The 20,452-nt window shown below is 42.7% G+C and overlaps 1 protein-coding gene across 4 annotated transcripts in view; it reads right to left on the bottom strand.

Annotated features, from left to right (window-relative positions):
* dock8 (dedicator of cytokinesis 8) overlaps window positions 1-19,950 on the bottom strand; it is a 261,176-nt gene extending 241,226 nt beyond the window's left edge. For all 4 annotated transcript variants that reach the window (XM_073072099.1, XM_073072104.1, XM_073072113.1 and 1 more), the window contains exon 1: window positions 19,841-19,950. In XM_073072099.1, coding sequence (XP_072928200.1) covers window positions 19,841-19,890 — 50 coding nt within the window. In that variant the 5' untranslated portion in view covers window positions 19,891-19,950. The remainder of the gene's footprint in view (window positions 1-19,840) is intronic.
* Window positions 19,951-20,452: the final 502 nt, after the last annotated feature.

Below are 20,452 nucleotides of genomic sequence, written 5' to 3'. Positions count from 1 at the left end.
ACGATATTCTGATGTTCCTTCTCCCATGAAGCCTCAGTTGGCAACACTGGCATGCAATCTGTCGCCCACAGGGCCGTGCCCCAGTGGCACGCATCTCCAAGCCCGTTCCTCGTTAGGTCAAAAAAAAGCCAGTCAGTGAGCTCCAGGAGCGGGAACTCATCTACCGTGAAAAAAACAGTTTGAATGCAGCATGGATAACTCCTCCTCTGTTTAGTATAACGGAAGCAACATAACACCTACAATGCTGCATGCCTGTTTGGCTAATTGCAGCATCCAGCAAGCAGTACCACACGGCCCTTTGGCCAGACACAAGACCAGTGTACGAAATGTGACAAGAGTCCATCGAAAGGTAGTCTGTACTTCTTAAAGAAACATGTATGCTCACTGCTGCAATCATGACTAAAACCATCTAAAGCCTGGTCCTCTGGGCTCGAGGATGATGTCCTCCGGGGTTATCTGCAGACCACCACCCCAATAAAAATGCATTCCAGATCAAAATATGGACTCATAAATGTTTCCCTGTTTGCTGTTGTTTTAAGAGATCAAAAGCTGATCAAGGCAAACTCTACGTAGCAGAAAAGACAGATGTCTATCTGTGTGTTAAAGGTGATGAACCTTGGTATGGGGAGAAATCTTGCTCGCTTTGACAACCAATGCCAACACCAAAAATTCTCAGGCCATGCCCAATAAACAAGTTCATACTATTCTGCTCAATCAGGAACAATCTTCTTTCCCATCAGTTATGCTGCACTTCCTGCAGAAGTGCTGACTTGTACACAGGGACTGGTAGTGACACCCAGCGAACAGGCACAAAAATACGTGGCTGACAACACGTCTTGGTTATTTTATCAGTCTAGTTGTAAATCTTTACTGTGTGGCAGTTCTTACTTCTGCACTATGACCAGGTGGGTGATGATGAACACTGGCAGGACAAGCAAGGTGCAAAATTGTTCCGGAATGGAAATTCAGCTTGTAACTGGAGCAGCAGAAGAATGAATCAACACAGCTCCCTGGCTGTGCTGGTTACCTCCTTGTCCCTTGTTCCAGCTGCTCAGCGTGCAGCCAGTTTCAAGGGCTGTACCCTCATTGCTGCGGGATACAGGCTGTACAGCTTCCAGCAGAGAAAGAGAACTCTGTCACTGGCTCTGATGATTTAATGATTACTGCTGGGAAATCCCTGAGTAATCCCAATGGCAGAAGCAGTCCTTCAGTGCAATCACAGTTCACATGGAACTTGGCTTTCGTTGTATGCGTACTGCCGCCATTGATGACAGATCTACCACATTTTAGGGACTAGGATTCTTTGTGGCACTGGTGTAGGAATGGTTAACATGTGGCATCTGTGAAATGATCTGTGTTCATTCAATGGTACCTGAACCAACGAGAAATCCGTCATCCTTGAAGAAATGGCCTGCCTGCTCTACCTACTGGACTCTAGCAAGTTCAATCAAGGCACTTGGTGAACTCCAGGTCTTTTTTCACTAAATGCTAAGAGATCATTTTTAGCAATCTAGTGCATTGATGACAAACATGAGACAATCTGCAGGTGCTGGAAATCAAAGGCTGAGACCCTTCATCGGGACCAGAAGAAAAAGATGAGGGGTCAGACCAAGAAGGTGGGGGGAGGGGAGGCAGAAGTACAAAGCGTCAGGTGATAGGTGAAACCCAGAGGGAGGTGGAGGAGTAAAGAGCTAGGAAGTTGACTGGTGAAAGAGATAAAGGGCAGGAGGAATGGGGATCTGATAGGAAATCAGATCATGGATGAAAAGGCTCTGATTAAACACTCTTCTGCAGAAGGAGAGTAAAGTTACAATACTTTGCAAATGACTCCCGCTCCAGCCTTAGAGGAGAAAAGGTTTGTAGAATTACAACACTAGCAAGTAAGCAAATTGTTCACAATCTAGTCAAGCGAGGTGGGCCAGGGAAGGTAAAGCTTTCGTGCTGTTCAGTGCATTTTAAAAAAAAGGGACAGAAATTTGGCTATTAGCATCCAAAGTGGGAGTCCAAACACAGTTGCATAATCATGGCATCATAGGCTCTCTTTGCATACACTCGGTCAGCTTTCAATGCATGCTATTCAGTTCCCTCAGCAGTGTGACATTTGATGAATACTCCGAGGATGCCATATAGGACAACTGAAGGGTATCAAAGTACTCAGAAGCAAGCACAATAAATGTAATTTTTGACACCTGGTCTCAATCAGAGAAAAAAGACTGGATAATTGGTAAACTGAATCCTATAATGGATCCACACTCCAAATGCACTATTAGAGAGTGGAAGGCATCACGAGAAGTGCAGTGGCATGAATCACCTTTGCCCTTTTGATCAGGATACTGGAAAAGTGTCCTTGCACGGGTAAAGCCCAGCAGGATGTTTAGACCTTGACCTTGGCTTCTAAGGTGCCCATAATTGCCAGAATATCATGGCAAAATAACTGTTCTGCAACAGGAGCAAACATAATAAAAACAAATGGAACTGATGGTTTATCTTGCCTCTTGAATTTTGTGAGGCACCTCATCTTCCTTACAATTTGTCACTGTTCTATTACAGGAAAAGATTATTGCGCATTCCTTTTATGGGTTTTCATAGCAATACAATAGTTTTTTGGGGGCTTTTTATTATGGAGACTAATTCCAGATTTTAAAAATGATTTTAAATTCAACAGATGGATTTGAACTTGGGACTCTGGACTGTTAATGGTCGCAAGGGTAGAAGTCCCATGTCAATCACTGCAACGTATGAAGGGTAATTCTATGAAGATCTGCTATAAACTTTATCTTACTAGGCTTTCATTTAGAATTTTGATGCAGACACCAGACTACTTCCAGACCATAAGATACGGGAGCAGAATTAAGCCACTTGAGCCATTGAGTCTGCTTCACCATTTCATCACGGCTGATCCAATTTTCCTCGCAGCCCCAACCTCCTGTCCTCTCCCTGTATCCCTTCATGCACTGACCAATCAAGAATATATCAACCTCTGCCTTAAATATACATTAAAAACTTGGCCTCCACAGCTGCCTGTGGTAATAAATACCACTGATTCACCAATCTCCAGCTAAAGAAATTCCTCCTCATCGTCACTCTAAAAGGACACCCCTCTATTCTGAGGCTGTCTTCTGGTCTTAGTCTCCCCCACCATAGGAAACCTCCTCTCCACATCCACTCTATCTAGGCCTTCCACCATTCGACACGTTTCAATGAGGTCATGCCTCATTCTTCTGAATTCTAGTGAATACAGGCCCAGAGCCATCAAATGCTCTTCATATGACAAGCCATTCAGTCCTGGAATCATTTTAGTGACTGTTCTTTGAACCCTCTCCGGTTTTAGCACATCCTTTTTAAAGTAAGGGACCCAAACTGCTCATAATGCTCCAAGTGAGACCTCAACAATGTTTAATGAAGTCTCAACATTAATCCTCTATATTAACTACTTTGATCATTGGCTGGACAAGAAAGCTATATTGTTAAATGAATTCTAAATTAAATTACGGATTGATAAATGTATCCCTGTTTCCCATTGGTTTTAGGAGGTCAAGTCATGCAGATTTAGTATGCAAAAGCTCCATGGAGTTAAATGGAAGACTGGCCCATTTTGTGTGTGTTAAAGGTGAAGAGATTTGGGAAAGGAAGAGAACTTGCTCACTTTGACACTCAATGTAAACATCAAAAGTTCTTGGGTCATACATCCTGTCGACAATGCACTAACCTGTCCAACCTAGAACAATATTCGGTTTCACAAATACACAGCCATATACAACTCACACACTCACCCCTACTGTTGACATCCAGAGGCTGAAGAAAGTTAAAATAACATTTGGAAAACAGAGCATGAGTAAATGTTAAACCACAGAAACTTCTTTTCCTCTTCAGCAAGGCTTTCTGTGGCATTTCTTATTAAAGGGAGATTGATGTAAAAAATTATGATGCAATGAAGCAATGATTTATTTAAAGGAATTCTGCTTTGTTGCAACTCCCTATTAGATGGGGTGTAGGTTACATGTGGAATAGGGAACCCATTGCTTTAGTAAAATGTTTGCAAAAGATGATTTAAAATTGCATTTCATTTCATTTTTCAATCTTTTTATTGATTTTCCATAAAGAATATACAAATCAGAGGAGAAGTTTAGCAAACAGATAATACAAAAGACATATAAACAGCAGTAAAAAAGTATATATTGTCAAAATCAGATAGGTAAAATGTTACGCTGTTATATATACAATATAATCCAAAAAACTACAACTCATAACAATCGTAAAAAAAAGGTTGGAAATTTTATTTAATAAGAGAAAAAAAACCCCACTAACTAAACTAAAACAAAAAAAAGGAAAAGAAAAGAAAGATTGGGCAGTCCATTTGAGGATAAAATTAGAAAAAAAAGAGAAAGAGAAAAAAAAACATCCTTCCAGTCATCTCTGAACCTTCACGGATAAGGATTTTCCCTAAAGAGAGTAAAGAACAATAAATAAATAAAAATAAATTAAATCATGTGAAAATATTGAATAAAGGGTTGCCAGAGTTGTTCAAAATTAAAAGATGTATCAAATGTCTGGCTTCTAATTTTCTCCAAGCTTAGACATGATATAATGGAGGAGAGTGAATAAAAAAGTAGGTGGATTAGAGTCTTTCCACTATAGCAAGATAGCTCTCCTAGCCAGTAAAGTTGAAAAGGCTATCACATGTTGAGCGGAAGCAGACACTTTGCTTGCTTCCTCTGGAATAATCCCAAAAATTGCTGTAAGTGAATTGGGTTGAACATCCACATCTAAAACTTTAGATAATATTCCAAAAACATCTCTCCAAAAAATTATTTAAGCTTACACATGACCAAAACATATGAGTTAGAGTAGCCACTTCTGCGTTACATCTATCACAAATAGGGCTTAGATTAGGAAAAATATGCGCCAATTTATCTTTGGACATATAGGGCCTGTGTACTATCTTAAACTGAATTAAGGTATGGCGTGCACAGATAGATAAATTATTGACTAGATAATAAATTTTACTCCATTGATTATCTGAAAGTGAATGTTGAAGTTCCATTTCCCAGGTGCGTTGAACCCTATCATTAGGGTTAAAATTGCAAAACAAAAAAGGAATGCATATTGAAACAGTGCAAAACCTGTGGAGACTTGGCTACTACAGAGGTGTTAATATGATTCTTATAATCTGGGTGCAAAAACAAACACAGATGGCTCAAAGCCAAGATTTTGTTTCACTTTCATTTGAGATATAATGCTATTGGCTACCAGGCATAAGCTGAGGACCCAACATCAGGTTAGAAAACAACACATAGATTTAAATGGGAAAGATCCAGCCAGGTCAACCATTGAGTACTTAAAGACAATAATACCCAACCTAAAAATTCTTGAAAATATGTCCCAAGGGTAGTTGATGTGAAAGACTCAGAGTTAAAGACTTCATTGCTCTGCTGTGATGTCAAAGAGAGGTCATCTCCAGTGGATGACTTTTCTCATTTCACCTATCCTGTTGGAATCCCTCAAGTCACATTTTTGACCCATTTGTTGACTTACTGTCCCTTAGAAATATCATCCACAGTTATGGCATCAAATTCCGCTTTCAAGAAGGATGGCTGGATTTTGTGATCAAGTTCAAGTCTGTCATTGAACCATACATGAATACCCATGAATACAGCCAATTGAAGTGTTACTCTGAGGCCAAGGTGCAAAGCACAGTACTAATAGTTATACACAGCACAAGGCAGATGTAAGATAGCAGTAGAATACAGTCACACAAAAAAATAGTCCAAGTCCCTGAGTCCATGAATGTTGCAGCAATACAGCCTGTTTTCTACCGAGTGGACACTGGGAGCAGCACCAAATCCAGCATGGATGCCACCCCACACCGCCTCCTGCACTCTGGTGACGTGCCCGACTCTGATGCCTCGACCTAGGTGGCTGCAAACAGGCAACACTTTGCATCCTTGCGTCATTGTACTTGCCAGACACTTGGTCTTGGAAGTAGCAGTTTTCTCCAGTGGAAGTATGATCCTAAAAGGAGACAACTTCCGCCTGCTCCATTTCCACACTTCAACCACAACCACTTACTCAATTGCCTCCTCCCAGCCCGTCCTTTTGAGACGGAACTGGATTGCTTAAACCTCATCATCCTACCAGCTCTTCCCTTGGCATCTAAATCCACATTCTCTCCATCAGTATTCGCCTTACTCAATCTATGTAAAGTAGACCCGGAAACAACATGGGGTGTCTTCAGAGATGCCCTGTACAGCGCTGCAAGTGCCGTTCTCAGGCACCCCAAGAGGAAGATCAGGATTGGTTCGATGAGAACAACTCTGATATCATCATCCTTCTCAAGCAGAAGCCTTTGCAAGCTGGCTCAGTGGCAAACATGACTGCCTGAAGCACCTCTGTAGTAAGGTCCAGCCTGAGCTGCGGAAAATTAAAGCACAGTGATAGGAGACCAAAGCGGCAGAGCTTTAGCGCTACGCTGACCGGAACAACAAAGAAGTTCTTTGATGGCATAAAAGCAGTGTATGGACCTTCCTCCAACATCATGGCACCAGTCCGCTCCTTGGATGGAGCGCCTGTCACTGACAAAGGCGACATTGTCCAACGCTGGGCAGACCATCCCAGATAGATGACCAGGCTGTAGAAGACATCCCCACCGCCCAGTCCTGGAAGCCTTTGATAATTCCACCCCCCACCCCCCATTATGGTAGAAGCTAGGAGGGCAGTCAACCAGCTTCAGCCAGGCAAGGCCCGTGGCCCGGATGGGATCCTACCAGAGGTCTTCAAGGAGGGTGGCAAAACCTTTCTTCAGAGGCTGACAGAGTTCATGCAGCAGTTCTGGGAGAAAGCCTGTGTACCACAGGACTTCAGGGATGCAAACATCATCCGCCTGTACAGGAACAAGGGGGACAGGTCATCCAGTGACAACCACAGAGGCATATCTCTCCTGGGCATAGCTTGGAAGATCACAGCCCATAACATACTGAACAGGATTACCTCTCACACCTCCTTGATGACATTGTCTCAGGGAGCCAGTGTGGTTTCAGATCTACCACAGGGACAGTGGACATGATCTTTGCTGTCAGACACATCCAGCAGAAGTGCCAGGAACAGAACCAGAATCTCTACATCCTCGTTGTGGACCCGACGAAGGCATATGATACCATTAGTTGCACAGGCCTTTGGCGCACCCTTAACAAGTTAGGCTGCTCCCCCCCCCAAGGTTGGTCAGTGTTGTCAGGTCATTCCATGTTGGCACGATGACCCTGGCCATTGAAAATGGCTACACCTCTGACCCCTTCCTAGTAACTAACAGTGTCAAGCAGGGCTGTGTCCTTGTGCCTGCTCTATTCAGCCTACTGTTTGCCACAATGGTGTTCTCTGCTCTCTCACAGACTGAAGCGGGGATAACAATTCGCTACAGGACTGACAGACACTTCTTTGATCTGTTACGCCTCAAGGCCAAGACCAAAGCGCTGGTAACGATAGTACGAGACCTCCTCTTTGCAGACGACTGCGCTCTTGCAACGCATAGCGAAAGGGACCTGCAGCAGCTCGCTGACTGCCTCGCTGTGGCAGCAAGAAAATTCAGCCTAACCATCAGCCTGCAGAAGACAGAAGTTCTACTTCGTCCTGGACCCCGTACCAACCCTGCGGAACCACGAATTGAGATTGAAGGCTCACGGCTCAACAATGTTGACACCTTCACTTACCTCCTCCTGCAGTCTAGATCAACAGATCTCAAACAGACTTGCAGAAGCTGGAACATCCTTTGGCAGGCTATGGACACGTGTCTGGAGAGAACCTAGCATCCAGTTGAAGATCAAGATGGCAGTCTACAGAGCAGTCATCCTGATTTCCCTGCTATTTGGCTGTGAAACATGGACCCCATACCACAGGCACATCAAGATACCTGACCAGATCCACATGCAATGCCTTCACAATATCATGGGCATCTTGTGGCAGGACAGAGTCCTCATCACAGAGTGCTACGAAGGGCTGAGACCTCTGGCACAGAGACACTGATGATGAAGGCTTAACTTCGATGGGTTGGACATGTGGTCCAGATGGAAGACAACCACCTTCCAAAGATGACATTCTCTTCCGAGCTGGCACATGGCACCAGAAAGCAGGGAGACTCTACAAAGCGCTATAAAGACTGCGAGAAATCGTCCTTGAAGGCATGCAATATCCCGGTGACTGGTTGGGAGGCCGATGCCTGGCACCTGGCAGGCTTCAAAGGCACCAACACATTTGCAGAGCAGTGGCTGAAGGACCATAATCAAAAACACAAGGACCACAAGCAGAGACCACACGACCCTTCAGTGGACGTAACGTGCCCGACCTGCGGGTGCATCTGTGCTTCCCGGTTCAGGCTTCAATCTCATCAGAGGCATCACTGATGTCATCATCGCTCCCGATGGACTTCCAAGAAGAAGAAGAAGAAAGCAGCAGCTTCTGCTTCCAGCCACCTGCTACTGAATCCCTCACCCATGATTTGGTTATCTGTACACCTGACTGTTTTAGTGAAAGTCAAACACCTGCAGATAGTGGAGATCAGAAATTTAAAACAGGAAATACTGTAAGCACATTGAAGTTCTGGCAGCACTCATGGACAGAGAAACATAATTTTTCACTTCAAACACCCTTCAGCACCACAGGAAAAGAGAGAGATTAGGGTGGGATGGATAGGACAAAGGCAAGGTCAGGGTTATTGTGTTGAGAAGATGCCGATGGAACTAACTGGTCGATAGTGAGGAGAGAGAGAGGGGGTGGGGGTGAGATGGGGAGGGAGAGGGGGAGGGAGAGGGGGAAGAGATGGGGAAGGGTGGAGGGGGGTGGAGAGGGCGAGGGGGAGATAGAAATAAAGAAAGAAACTTATAAGAGCGATGAAATGATGGTCTGACCTGCAGTTAATTTTCAGAAGATCAGTCAGTGTCAGTGCAGAGAGAAAAATGGAAGTCAATATTGCAAGTAGCTAACCTATAGTAGACTTGTCCACTTCTGATTCAAACAGAGAAAGTGAATTCCTTGAAATCGTCAAATTTGCTATAATACCAGAAAGGTGCAGATAAAGATGAGGTGCTGTTCCTCACACTTATGGTTGGCTTCATTAGAACAGTGTCGGTAACCATGGTGATATACGTTAGAATGGGAATGGGATGGAGAATTAAAGTGACTGGTAATGGGAAGCTCAAGTTTTCCTTCTGACTGAACTTGAGTTTGCTGGAAATGTTCACCCAGTTTGTGTTTGGCTTCTTTAATGTAGGAGGAGTCATACTGTAAGCAATAAGTTGAGGACATTAGGCATAAGTGCAAGTGAATCTGGAGGATCGTTTGGGTACCTAAATGGCAGCATGCGACCATAGCCCTCGGCTGCCACAGAAGTTGCAATGCCTAATATTTTTCCCCTTTCCTTCCCATCTGCTATTCCACACTGCCCTGCTCGTCAAATATTACCATTCCCATCCTCATCAGTTCAAAATTTAAATTTTTTATCCTAACATATAATTTTCTTTATGGCCTTTTAACTCTACACCCAACTCCTTCCAAAATCTTTCCCTTATTCTTCCTTTCTCTGGATCCCACCATTGCTTTGGACAGACTTTTGGTCAGTCTGTGAAATGTGCCCTAACTTGGCTGATTGGTGAATCTTCCTTTAAATTATATTTTACTGAAGCATCTTGGGACATTTTTGAAAGCAGAATCACAACAAGCAAAAAAGAGCCATTCCAGTTTACCATACCCATAACAAATCTCTGAAAGAGTTAACCAATTGAGTTAGGCAAAGATAAAAGATTGCTATCTTTAGAGGTCTTAACCTCAATTGGTGTCCACATTAAAACAAAAGAACTTCAGGCAAGGATCTTTCTTACAAGTACAAAACCAATAAAACAAGAGCTAAGATGGTAAAGAAGCACAACTGTTGAGCTACTGCATTACAGCTGCAACAATGCAGGTTCAATTCTCACCTTCAATACTGTCGTGTTGAATGTGTATGCTCTTTTTGTGAGCGCATGGATTTCCCCCAGGTTTCCTGATTTCAAAACTACGTGAGTTGGTAGATAGTCAACCAGTGCATAGGTATGTGGTTGAAAATAGGGGAAGCTAATGGAAAGGTGGGGACAGTAACTAATGAGATTAATGGAAATGGGATGCTCTTTGTTGGTGCTGACTCAGTGGGCTAAAGGATTGCTTCCTTGTGTATGAATCTATGGAAACTTGAACTTAAATATATTGGCCAGTCCACACTTAGAATATTGCTTGCAGTTCTGGTCAACACAGTCTAGAATGGATGCAGTAGGGCTAGACAATGTGTAATTGGGATTCACCAAGATGTTGCCAGGAATGGAGGGCTGTATTGACAAGGAGAGATTGGATAGGCTGGGATTGACCTCACTGGAACACTGGAGACTGAAGTGTGAGCTTATAGAGGTTTATAAAATCATTGGTGTTATGCTTTGTAACTTCATGACATTAAATTAATTCAAGGAAGACACAGGAGTCTGGGAATATGGGTCCAGTTTGCTCTTTAAGTGAGGCGCGCATGCATCACACAGTAACATTATAACATATGGAATTAACATATTTGTACATTTAGCCCTTAACTAATTATTTAAATGATCAAGAATGCTTAATCAGTATTATATACTGTATACACACACACACACACACACACAAGCTAACTGAAATATTAAATACACAATAATGGGGGGAACATCGATAGGCTGGACAGTCACGGTCTTTTATGAAGGATAGGGAGTCTAAGACTGGAGAACATGGGTTAATTGTGAGAGAGGGAATATTTAAAGGGGAGCTAAGGGGCAAGTATTTCATGGAGAGGGTGGTAGGAATATGGAACAAGCTGCCAGAGGAGGAGGCAAATGCAGTTATTACCACAGCTTTAAAGTAAAACATTTGCTGTATGACTCTATGACTTCAAGGACATGTGATATACAAATGTCTTCCATGTGATTTTCTTCATTAAACATAAACATCTGTTCAAGGGAATCTAAGAGTATGGCAGAAGAGAGGGAAACAACTTTGTGTTGGTCACTTGTTCCTTTTTGGCACTATTTCCTCTAATGGCACAGCCACAGGGGATGTGGTAAATCATGCACCACCTCATTGCATTCATCAACCATGTAACTCATTTTAACGAAGCACTCGTTCCTTCAAAATAAATGTTGGTTCAACCTCACTAAGTCTTGATAATTAGTAAAAAAAAAACCATATCAAGTGAAACACAGCCCTTTAAACTTGGGTTCTATCATTCAATTAAGCCCTGCCTGATACACACCTCAATCTCATTTGTTCTGTATCCCTTATTATATACAATCTTTATTAAAGGCTATATTATACAATCAAATACTTTACTTCTATTTTGTCTAAGTATTGCTGAGTAATAATTGAATCGAGACAGCAGGGTCCTGGCCCCGGAGGGTATCGAGTTGACTGAACCCAATGTTTAGACGACAATTTAGGCACAGGGCCAGATTAAAAAGGTCAGGGTGACCAAGCCGGAGACAAGGGATGGGCAATTTCAGCTCGCTGCTCCACTTTGCATTGAACTAAGGGTCCGTGGACAAACTCTCTCTCTCTGCAGACCAGTTCAGAACACTATTTGCTTGAATTTATTGTTTGCATGATTTGTTTTTTTTTCTCTCTATGCTCATTGGGTGTTTGACAGTCTTCTTTATTTTTAAATGGGTTCTTTTGGGTTTCTTTGTTTCACGGCTGCCTGTAAGGGAGACGAATCTCTAGGTTGTATAATGTAGATATACTTTGACAATAAATATACTTTGAACTTTTTAAAACATGCAGTATCTACTTACATGAAAAGAAGGCATGAATGGTAACGGCAGGGAGAGCCAGTGTTGGATGCCCATGGAAATAAAAGAAGGTATCAAACTAAAAGCTTGTGCATATAAAGAGGCCAAGAATAGTGGGAAACCAGAAGATTGGGAAAACTTTAAAAAGCAACAAAGAACCAGTGAACAAGCAGCATGGGAAGAAATAAACAGATTATGAAAGTAAGATATCACAAAATATAAAATCAGATAGTAAAAGTTTCTATAATCATATAAAGCAGAAAAGGGAGGCTAGAGTGAATGTAGTTCCCTTAGAAGAATAGAAGGGGGAATTCATATTGGGCAACATGGAAATAATGTGGGCGATCATGGTCTTGACCACAATTGTTTTCAGGAAAATGTCTGCCTGATGTCAGTGGTCGCGTAAGCAGGACTTGTGATGTGCACCAGCTGCTCATACGACTATCCACCACCTGCTCCCATGGCTTCACATGACCCTGATCTGGGGCAGGAGGGAGGAGCGGGGTTTGGGATGGGGTGCAAACCAGGCTTTGCCCAAGGGTGACCTGCAGGTGAATGAAGGGAAGGAGCGCGCCTTACACATCCTTTGGTAGAGACACATCCCCGCCCCACCACCCATGGCGCATAATGATAATGATGTTGAATGTGGAAATGACCAAAGCCTTGAGCAACTATTTTGCATTGGCCTTCACAGTCTAACATGCCAAAGAAAGATGTCAGGGATGTGATGAGGGGTGAAGACCTTGATACAGTTTCTATCACTAAAGAGCTAATTATGAAAAAAACCATGGGCAAAAATGTGAACAAGGCCCCTAGTCCTGATGGGATGCATCTCAGGTTTCTGAAAGAAATGGCAGAAGTTATAGTACTCACATTTGTGGAAATTTACCAAAATTCTTTGGACTCTGGGCAGCAGTACAATGCAATACATGATAAATATGGAAAAAATCAAGTATATATATTTATATTGAATAGTTAAGTTAAAATAAGTAGTACTAAAAGCAGACATAATTTTTTTTTAAAAGAGTGAGGTAGTGTTCATGTGTTCAATATCTATTTAGAAATCGAAATAGAGAGAGGAAGAAGCTGTTCTTGAATCGCTGAGTGTATGCCTTAAGGCTTCTGTACCTCCTTCCTGATGGTAATAATGAGAAGAGGGCATATCCCGCGAGGTGGTGGCCCTTAACGATAGATGCCGCCGCACTGAAGCACCGCTTTGTAACTCTTGGATACTAAGGAGGCTAGTGCCCATGATGGAGGATTTTGGAGCTGAGGGAGGTTAGCCTATGAGGAGAAATTGAGTTGCCTGGGAATATAGTTGTTGGAATTCAGAAGAGTGAGAGGGAATCATATCGAAACATATAAAATTGTGAAAGGGATAGAAAAGATAGAGGCTGGAAAGTTGTTTCCATTGGTAGATGAGACTAGAACTAGGGGACATAGCCTCTAAATTCAGAGAAATAGATTTAAGATGAGGAGAAACTGCTTTCCCAGACAGTAGTGAATCTGTGCAAATCTCCGCCCAGGGAACAGAAGCTACCTCATTAAATATATTTAAGACACAGAATCATAGCAGGGGAATTAAGTGATGAGGAAAAGGCAGGGAGGTGGAGCTGAGTCCATGGCCAGATCAGCCATGACCTTAGAAGAAGCTTGATGGGCTAGATGGCTGATTCCTGATCTATTTATGTTCTTATGCCTGATTAAATTGACACTTGGTAGCTGCTAAGTTGCTCCTTCTCATGTATGCTTGTCACATTCAGTCTTTGAAGATAATTGTACTGTATAGCTGTAGGCGTCAGTGTTGGAAACCTTCAATCAAAATTTACACGGCTCTATGTTCTGTGCCAGTTGGCGGGGAAAAAAACTGCTCCCAGATCATTTTGAATAGCATGTTATCATGCATAAAATATTCTTTTAAAAGGAGGCTAGATAAGCATAGGAGGGAGAATGAATTTGAAGATTATGCTGATAAATTTAGATGAGACAGGAAAAAGCTTAAATGACTTATAAACACTAGCATGGACTGGTTTGACCCACTGTCCCATTCCTTTGCTGTAAATTTATTCTCTGAGCTCTTAAACATCTGACCTAACTTGTGAGAGAGGGAACCTACATTTTGTATATCATTCTAAAATTCAGCTGAATTTGTTAACAAACTACTCACAATCACAATACTCTTCTTGTAGTCATAGTTTGTTACTAAGGCCAGTATGGTTCAAGGAATTTTATTGTTTGTCCCAATTTACTAGCTTGAATTAACTACCTTTTTGTAACAAATAAATTAAAATGCATGATAATTGACTGCAACCTTAACATAATATATAAATGTTCCTCCGTGCCTTATCCAAAGATCAGCTTAGTGCCAGGCAGAATCTTGGACATTCTATCCATAGATTGTAGTGAACTTCAGATAATCTAGTACAACAACACCCTGATGAAGGGTCTCAGCCTGAGATATCAATCGTTTATTTGTTTCCAGAGATAATGCCTGACCTGCTATGTTCCTCCAGCATTTTGTGTGTTGCTTTAGATTTCCAGCATCTGCAGACTTCCTTGTGTTTACAAGAAACTGTAACTACTTTACATGTAACTGTAACATGCTACTATTTTAACACAGTAAAACTCCTGAAGGAAAGATATAAACACATGCTATTGTTGTGGGAGATTTATTACAAAATTCTGGCACCAAGCTAGAAGGTAATGTATTCTGCCAGGTGAGCAGACTCTGCGTTAAACAGGTAGATTTTAAATGGTATATTTGAAGGAGTGGCGGTAAAGCAATAAAGTACCTACCACACCACAAAAGAACAAGTTGCATACAGAATCATGCAACAAAGGCAAAGGGCAGGCACCTTGTCAATTACTGTCGATGTTGTTTCTTGGAAAGAACCATACTATTTAGTATTGCAAATTGGGCTCTTCCACTCTCTGCAATGTCACCCCCAAGTAAACATGCAACTACAGATCGACCTTCACTAATCTGGCACCACTGGGACCTGAGGAGTGCCGGATTAGTGAAAATGCCGAATTACAGAAGGATCACATTAAGCAATAGCTAACTGCCTCATCATACCTTTAAAATATCAAGTAAATCAGTACAAGTTAGATAATAATGAAACAGAAATATTAAATGAGTAGCAAGTGAAATTTTAACAAAGTAATATACTGTACAGGCACAGATAAAATAAAGGGTACAGGTAAATGTATAGGAATTAACTTATACAGTCTCTGCTGAGAAGAACAGGCCCCCAGTCCTCGGGGTCGCGTTGCCGGTGACCGCTGGCGGGGTGTCTTAATACGCTCGGCAGAGGATGGTGCTCGGAGAAGCTGTGCTGGAGGGGATGGTCGGAGGCTCGGAGGTTCGACGGACTCAGAGTCCGCTGTGATCAGGTCACTTTCAGTGTGTGCTGTGTCTGTGAGGCTGGGTCCAACGGAGCTTTCACTGTGTGCTGTGTCTGGGAGGCTGAGTCGGGCGGCGCCTTGGAAGTCCATAGCAGGGGTATTCCCTTCTGCTGCCGGCGTGAGATGACGAGTCTATCGGGACCCTGAGGAGTTGTGGAAACTGTGTGGTGGTTTCTTTCAAACTTAGTCTTTTAACATCTTTGGACTATTTTTACTGTGCCCATGGTCTGTTTTTTTATCAAATTATGGTATTGTTTGCACTGTTGTAACTATGTGGTTTTGTGCAGGTCTTGTAGCTTTAGTTTTTGGTCTTGTTTTGTCTGGTGGATTTGGAGCTCCTTTCCAGGGAACGCGCTAAGATGGTAGCGCGATATTAATACGCAACAGCCTCTCCGGACTCTGGATTGGGGATTGCCAAACGTTATGTGGATTTTCTGGTGTAGTCTATTTTGTCATGTGCTTTGTTGATATCATTCTGGGGGAACGTTGTCTCATTTTTTAACTGCATTGCATTTGTGGTTTTTAAATGACGATAAACTGAATCTGAATCTGAATTTGAGCACTTCTGCTTGTAAAGTGAGACGTTTAATAAACCTTCAGGCAAAGTTACATGTCTGCAAGTGTGGGGTTGTCAGGATCATCAACATCTTCATCTTGAAAAATGAGTGAAGCATCAGGAACTGGTGCTGAAACTGGCACGACAGTTTCTTCAAAAACTGTTGATGTTGGTGGCAGCACATCTGGGTGAGCAGAAGCAGAAGTTGGAGAAAGGAGGTCTTCTATACGCCACATTTCACGTGACTGCCAGGCGGCTGGGGATTCGGCACTAGGCTCTTCCATCTTCACTCGCAGTTACTGAGGGAAGCCACGTTAGTTTCTTCTCCTCCGCTTAGTAATATGCTTAAATTCAGCGGGTCACCACATCTGATCTGAGGTTGTGGGCAGAAGAGAACGAAGCGCCGGCCGGGCGACGCCCGAGGGCAGTGCACGACTGCCGGCAGGTGGGCGAGAAGGCGGACCGACCCAGTGCACGTCAGCTCCCCCGCCGCTGGTGGGTGAGACGGGCGGGTACCGGGCGACCGCACCTCATGTAAATGATACTAATAAATGCAGAAAAACAAGCAGGAATCGCCTGTCTGTGCTTTCAAGAGCGCGCCAACACATGAACAGATCTAGCACAACCAAAACAATGCATAATAGATTGGTACGGTGGCCTAGGAAATTTGAAATTAGTTGCGCAGAAAATTTGAAATCAGTGACGGATTATCGAAGGAACCAGATTACAGGTAGTCGGATTAGTGAAGGTTGACTGTACTTTCTTAATGTTCTAATGGAATGTCACTTCACCAATTTGCCATTGAGTGTGTATCTATTATTATTAATTCTATGCTATAAAAGGTCAGTTGTCCATTCCCTTGGCCAATTATTTAAAATATATGACCTCCAGTTAGTCACCTACATGCTAAACAAAATTCCCTATTTGCTCTGTCAAATTGCTCCTGATTCTCAAAATAATCCATTCACCTCAAGTCTGTCATCACTTATATCATCCCGGTAAAATTCCTTTGCTCCCTCTCAAGAGTCATGAAATCTTCCTTTTTTTTAGGATGGACTCCAACTTAAGTTTTAACTGCCACATTAAGACCATTACAAAGTCTGCCTCCTACCATCTTAAAAATCTAGCAAGAGTTAAAGGGCCTATGCCTCAGCAAGATCTAGAAAAACTCGCCCATGCATTTATTTTCAGTCAGCTTGACTACTGTAACGAGGCTTTCATTGGTCTCTGCAAAAAACTCCCTCAGACAGCTGCAGCTCTTTCAGAACGCTGCTGCCAGAGCCCTCACGAAGACCAAGAAAGTAGAACACATCACTCCAGTTCTCAGTTCACCACACTGGCTTCCTGTCCATCAGAGGCTTGACTTTAAAATATTACTCCGGGTTTATAGAGCACTGAATGGTCTCGGGACAAAATACATCTCCAATCTCTTGCTGCATTAAGAAGCTTCCCAAGCTCTCAGGTAACCTGGGGCAGGTCTGTTTACCGTCCCCAGGGTCAAAACTAAACACGGTGAAGCAGGGGTTTTAGTTACTATGCTCCACATATCCGGAATAACCTTCCAGATGATCTGAAGTCTGCCCCAACTTCGAGGTCTTTTAAAATCGAGGCTTAAAACTTTTCTTTTCCCTGTAGCTTTTAATTAAAATCTCCAGCACTACAACTTTTATTCCTTCTTTTACGTGTGATTTTATTCTCTTTATATTGTCTGAAATGTGATGTTCAATTTTTAAATATTTTCTTTTAATGTAAAACACTTCGAACTGCCTTGTGTTTGAAAAGTGCTATCCAAATAAACTTGCCTTGCCTTTAAAATGTGCATTGACCAGAATTAGACTCATCTGACAGAAAACGGTTTTGGACCCAAGCATTAACTCTATTTTTCTTTCCACATATGATGCTTATCCTGCAGTACCTCCAATATCTTCTGTGTTTATTTTTTATTCCAGCTGAGGCATATTTCGCTCGGCTGGTGTCCGGTGAGACCTCTCGGTGAGACCCGACGCAAACTGGGAGACCTACGCTCGGTCTGCCAGAGAAAGCAGGATCTCCCAGTGGCCACACATTTTAATTCCACGTCCCATTCCCATTCTGATATGTCTATCCATGCCCTCCTCTATTGTCAAAATGAATCCAAACTCAGGTTGGAGGAACAACACCTTATATTCCGGCTGGGTAGCCTCCAACCTGACGGCATGAACATTGACTTCTCTAATTTCCGTTAATGCCCCTCCTCCCCTTCTTACCCCATCCCTGACATATTTAGTTGTTTTTTCTACTCCCTCTCTGCCCATCACTCTGCCTGTTCTCCATCTCCCTCCGGTGCTTCCCCCCCCCCCCCCACCTTTCTTTCTCCCAAGGCCTCCCGTCTCATGATCCTTTCCCTTCTCCAGCTCTGTATCACTTTCGCCAATCACCTTTCCAGCTCTTAGCTTCATCCCACCCCCTCCAGTCTTCTCCTATCATTTCGCATTTCCCCCTCCCTCCACTACTTTCAAATCTCTTAGTATCTCTCCTTTCAGTTAGTCCTGACAAAGGGTCTCGGCCCGAAACGTTGACAGTGCTTCTCCTTATAGATGCTGCCTGGCCTGCTGTGTTCCACCGGCATTTTGTGTGTATTGAGGCATATTTAGTGATTTGTCCATGCTGATGCATTCAATGCCCCTACTTACAAAGCCAAGATTCCTTTAGCAAAAAAAGGAACAAACTGCTGGAGGAAGTCAGCAGGTCCAGCAGTACAAGTGGAAATAATGGGATGGCCAATGTTGCGGATTGAGACCACGCACTAGGACTAGCATCTATAAGTACTGATTATTGCTTCACCTCCATAGATGCTGTGTTCCTCCAACAGTTTGCTTTCTGCTTCATATTCCAGCATCTGTTGACTCTTTTGTCTCAAAGATTTCTTTAACCGATTTAGAAACTTTCCTGGTCATCTAATAATTTAAGAATATCCAAGTACCCCTGTTTTATATCCCATAAAAAGTAGCAGTATTTAAATCACAATGCCTCTTGTCTCTTACACACCTAACAACACCAAGTTACAACTGCTGAGCATCCACTTCCCTTACCGTCTTCTTGAATTTTAATGCAAACCTGTTCCTTATTTACGATGTTGCCAAGTTTTATTTCACACATTAATTTTGCAGTTATATTCTCTCCATTCAAGGCCAGTTAAATTACATTTGGTAAGCAGCAGAGCTAGTAGAAAACTTGCCTCAAGCCAAGCTGGACTCAGGTCCAGCGTACATCTTCAAATGTTCCAGTCAAAACCAAAACTGGTGGGCAGAGTTAATACAGAAAAACTGTGACAAACTATTAATAGGTTTGTTGTAATTACCTGCAGATAAACATGTAGTTGGCAAATGTATTTCAACATTAGAATGCATTTTGGTAAGAACAATTGATGTTGTTAAAGAGAAGGAAAGTATTGTTACATGAATCTATAAGTTAAGGAGCGGGGAAGGCCACTTGACTCTTCAAACCTGCTCCGCCATTCTCTATGATTATCAATGCAACCACCGTTCTGCATCCCTCTGATTAGATTTCCGTTCTAGACACTAGGACTTTTCAAATCCCATTAAATTGTGACCTTTATGAATGCATTCCCATTTCGGAAATACAGCTCCCAACTTTGTAATAATCTCGCTCATTCCATCTTCATGCCCTGACGTTGAAGGCCAGCGAGGAATCAATGGCCTGTGCTTACCCGCGAAATTACATTTTACAGATTCAGTGCTTTCAAAGCCATCGGTCGAAACACTTAGCTATAACCTGGCTCACGTTGTTCCCTAAAACCTAGCATCAACAGGACAACGGCCGACTTTTAAAACGGCCCCGTTTTAAAAAAAAAGGTGATTCCCTTTAAAGTCGTAGCATATTTAATCGGGGAAATACATAATCGAAGATATAGCAACAACGTGGTAAATGAATCTGCAGCATGAAATTCCTCGCTGTATCATCTTGTCTTCTGTATTTCGCGGGATATTTTAACCTTGTATATAAAACAAACATTGCACTGCCATAATCTGGAGAATTTCCGTAAACCGTATCTCACCTGTTGATCTTCTGAACGAAAGCTCTCCGCTCGTAATTTAAAGTAGCCATTGATGTTGTGTTTATGCCCGGAAATCCAGAAAAAGACTAAAGTTGAGGCAATGATCTAATTATGAAAATACCATGTGGGGGTGGAGACTTCCGCATTTTCACCTTTCTCTCCCAGCCGGGAGCCAATTGTACACGAGGGGACTGGTTTGGTTGCTGGCCAAATCAGCTGGTCGGGATTAGATAGACCAACCATTCGCAGAGAATGTATATACGCACACACAATTTACATTCCGCTGTATGGGATACAGACTGGCTTATCAGCTTTCCAACACTTTCCGGAACTCTTCATCTCTAACATACACACATGCAGTAACAGGCTGACTTTAACAGTGCGAGTGCTTAACCAAGGTCAGCAAAGTCAAGCACCAAACCGCAATATGCAGATGACATTTGCATGTATGCACGCTCAGAAACTGAGATCCACGTTCTGTAGTTCAAGGTCAATTTATTAACGAACGCACAGGGGGGAAGGGGCCTGATGCGTAACCTCCGCAAAGCAAGCTGCCCCTGCTGTGGAACACTACGAAAATAAAGGTCCATGTAACCACAACCCATCTCGATG

This window comes from Hemitrygon akajei, chromosome 2, assembly GCF_048418815.1.
Source record: "Hemitrygon akajei chromosome 2, sHemAka1.3, whole genome shotgun sequence".
NCBI lineage: Eukaryota > Metazoa > Chordata > Chondrichthyes > Myliobatiformes > Dasyatidae > Hemitrygon > Hemitrygon akajei.
Note: the sequence above shows the minus strand (reverse complement) of the source record. Positions and strands in the feature narration are given on the sequence as shown.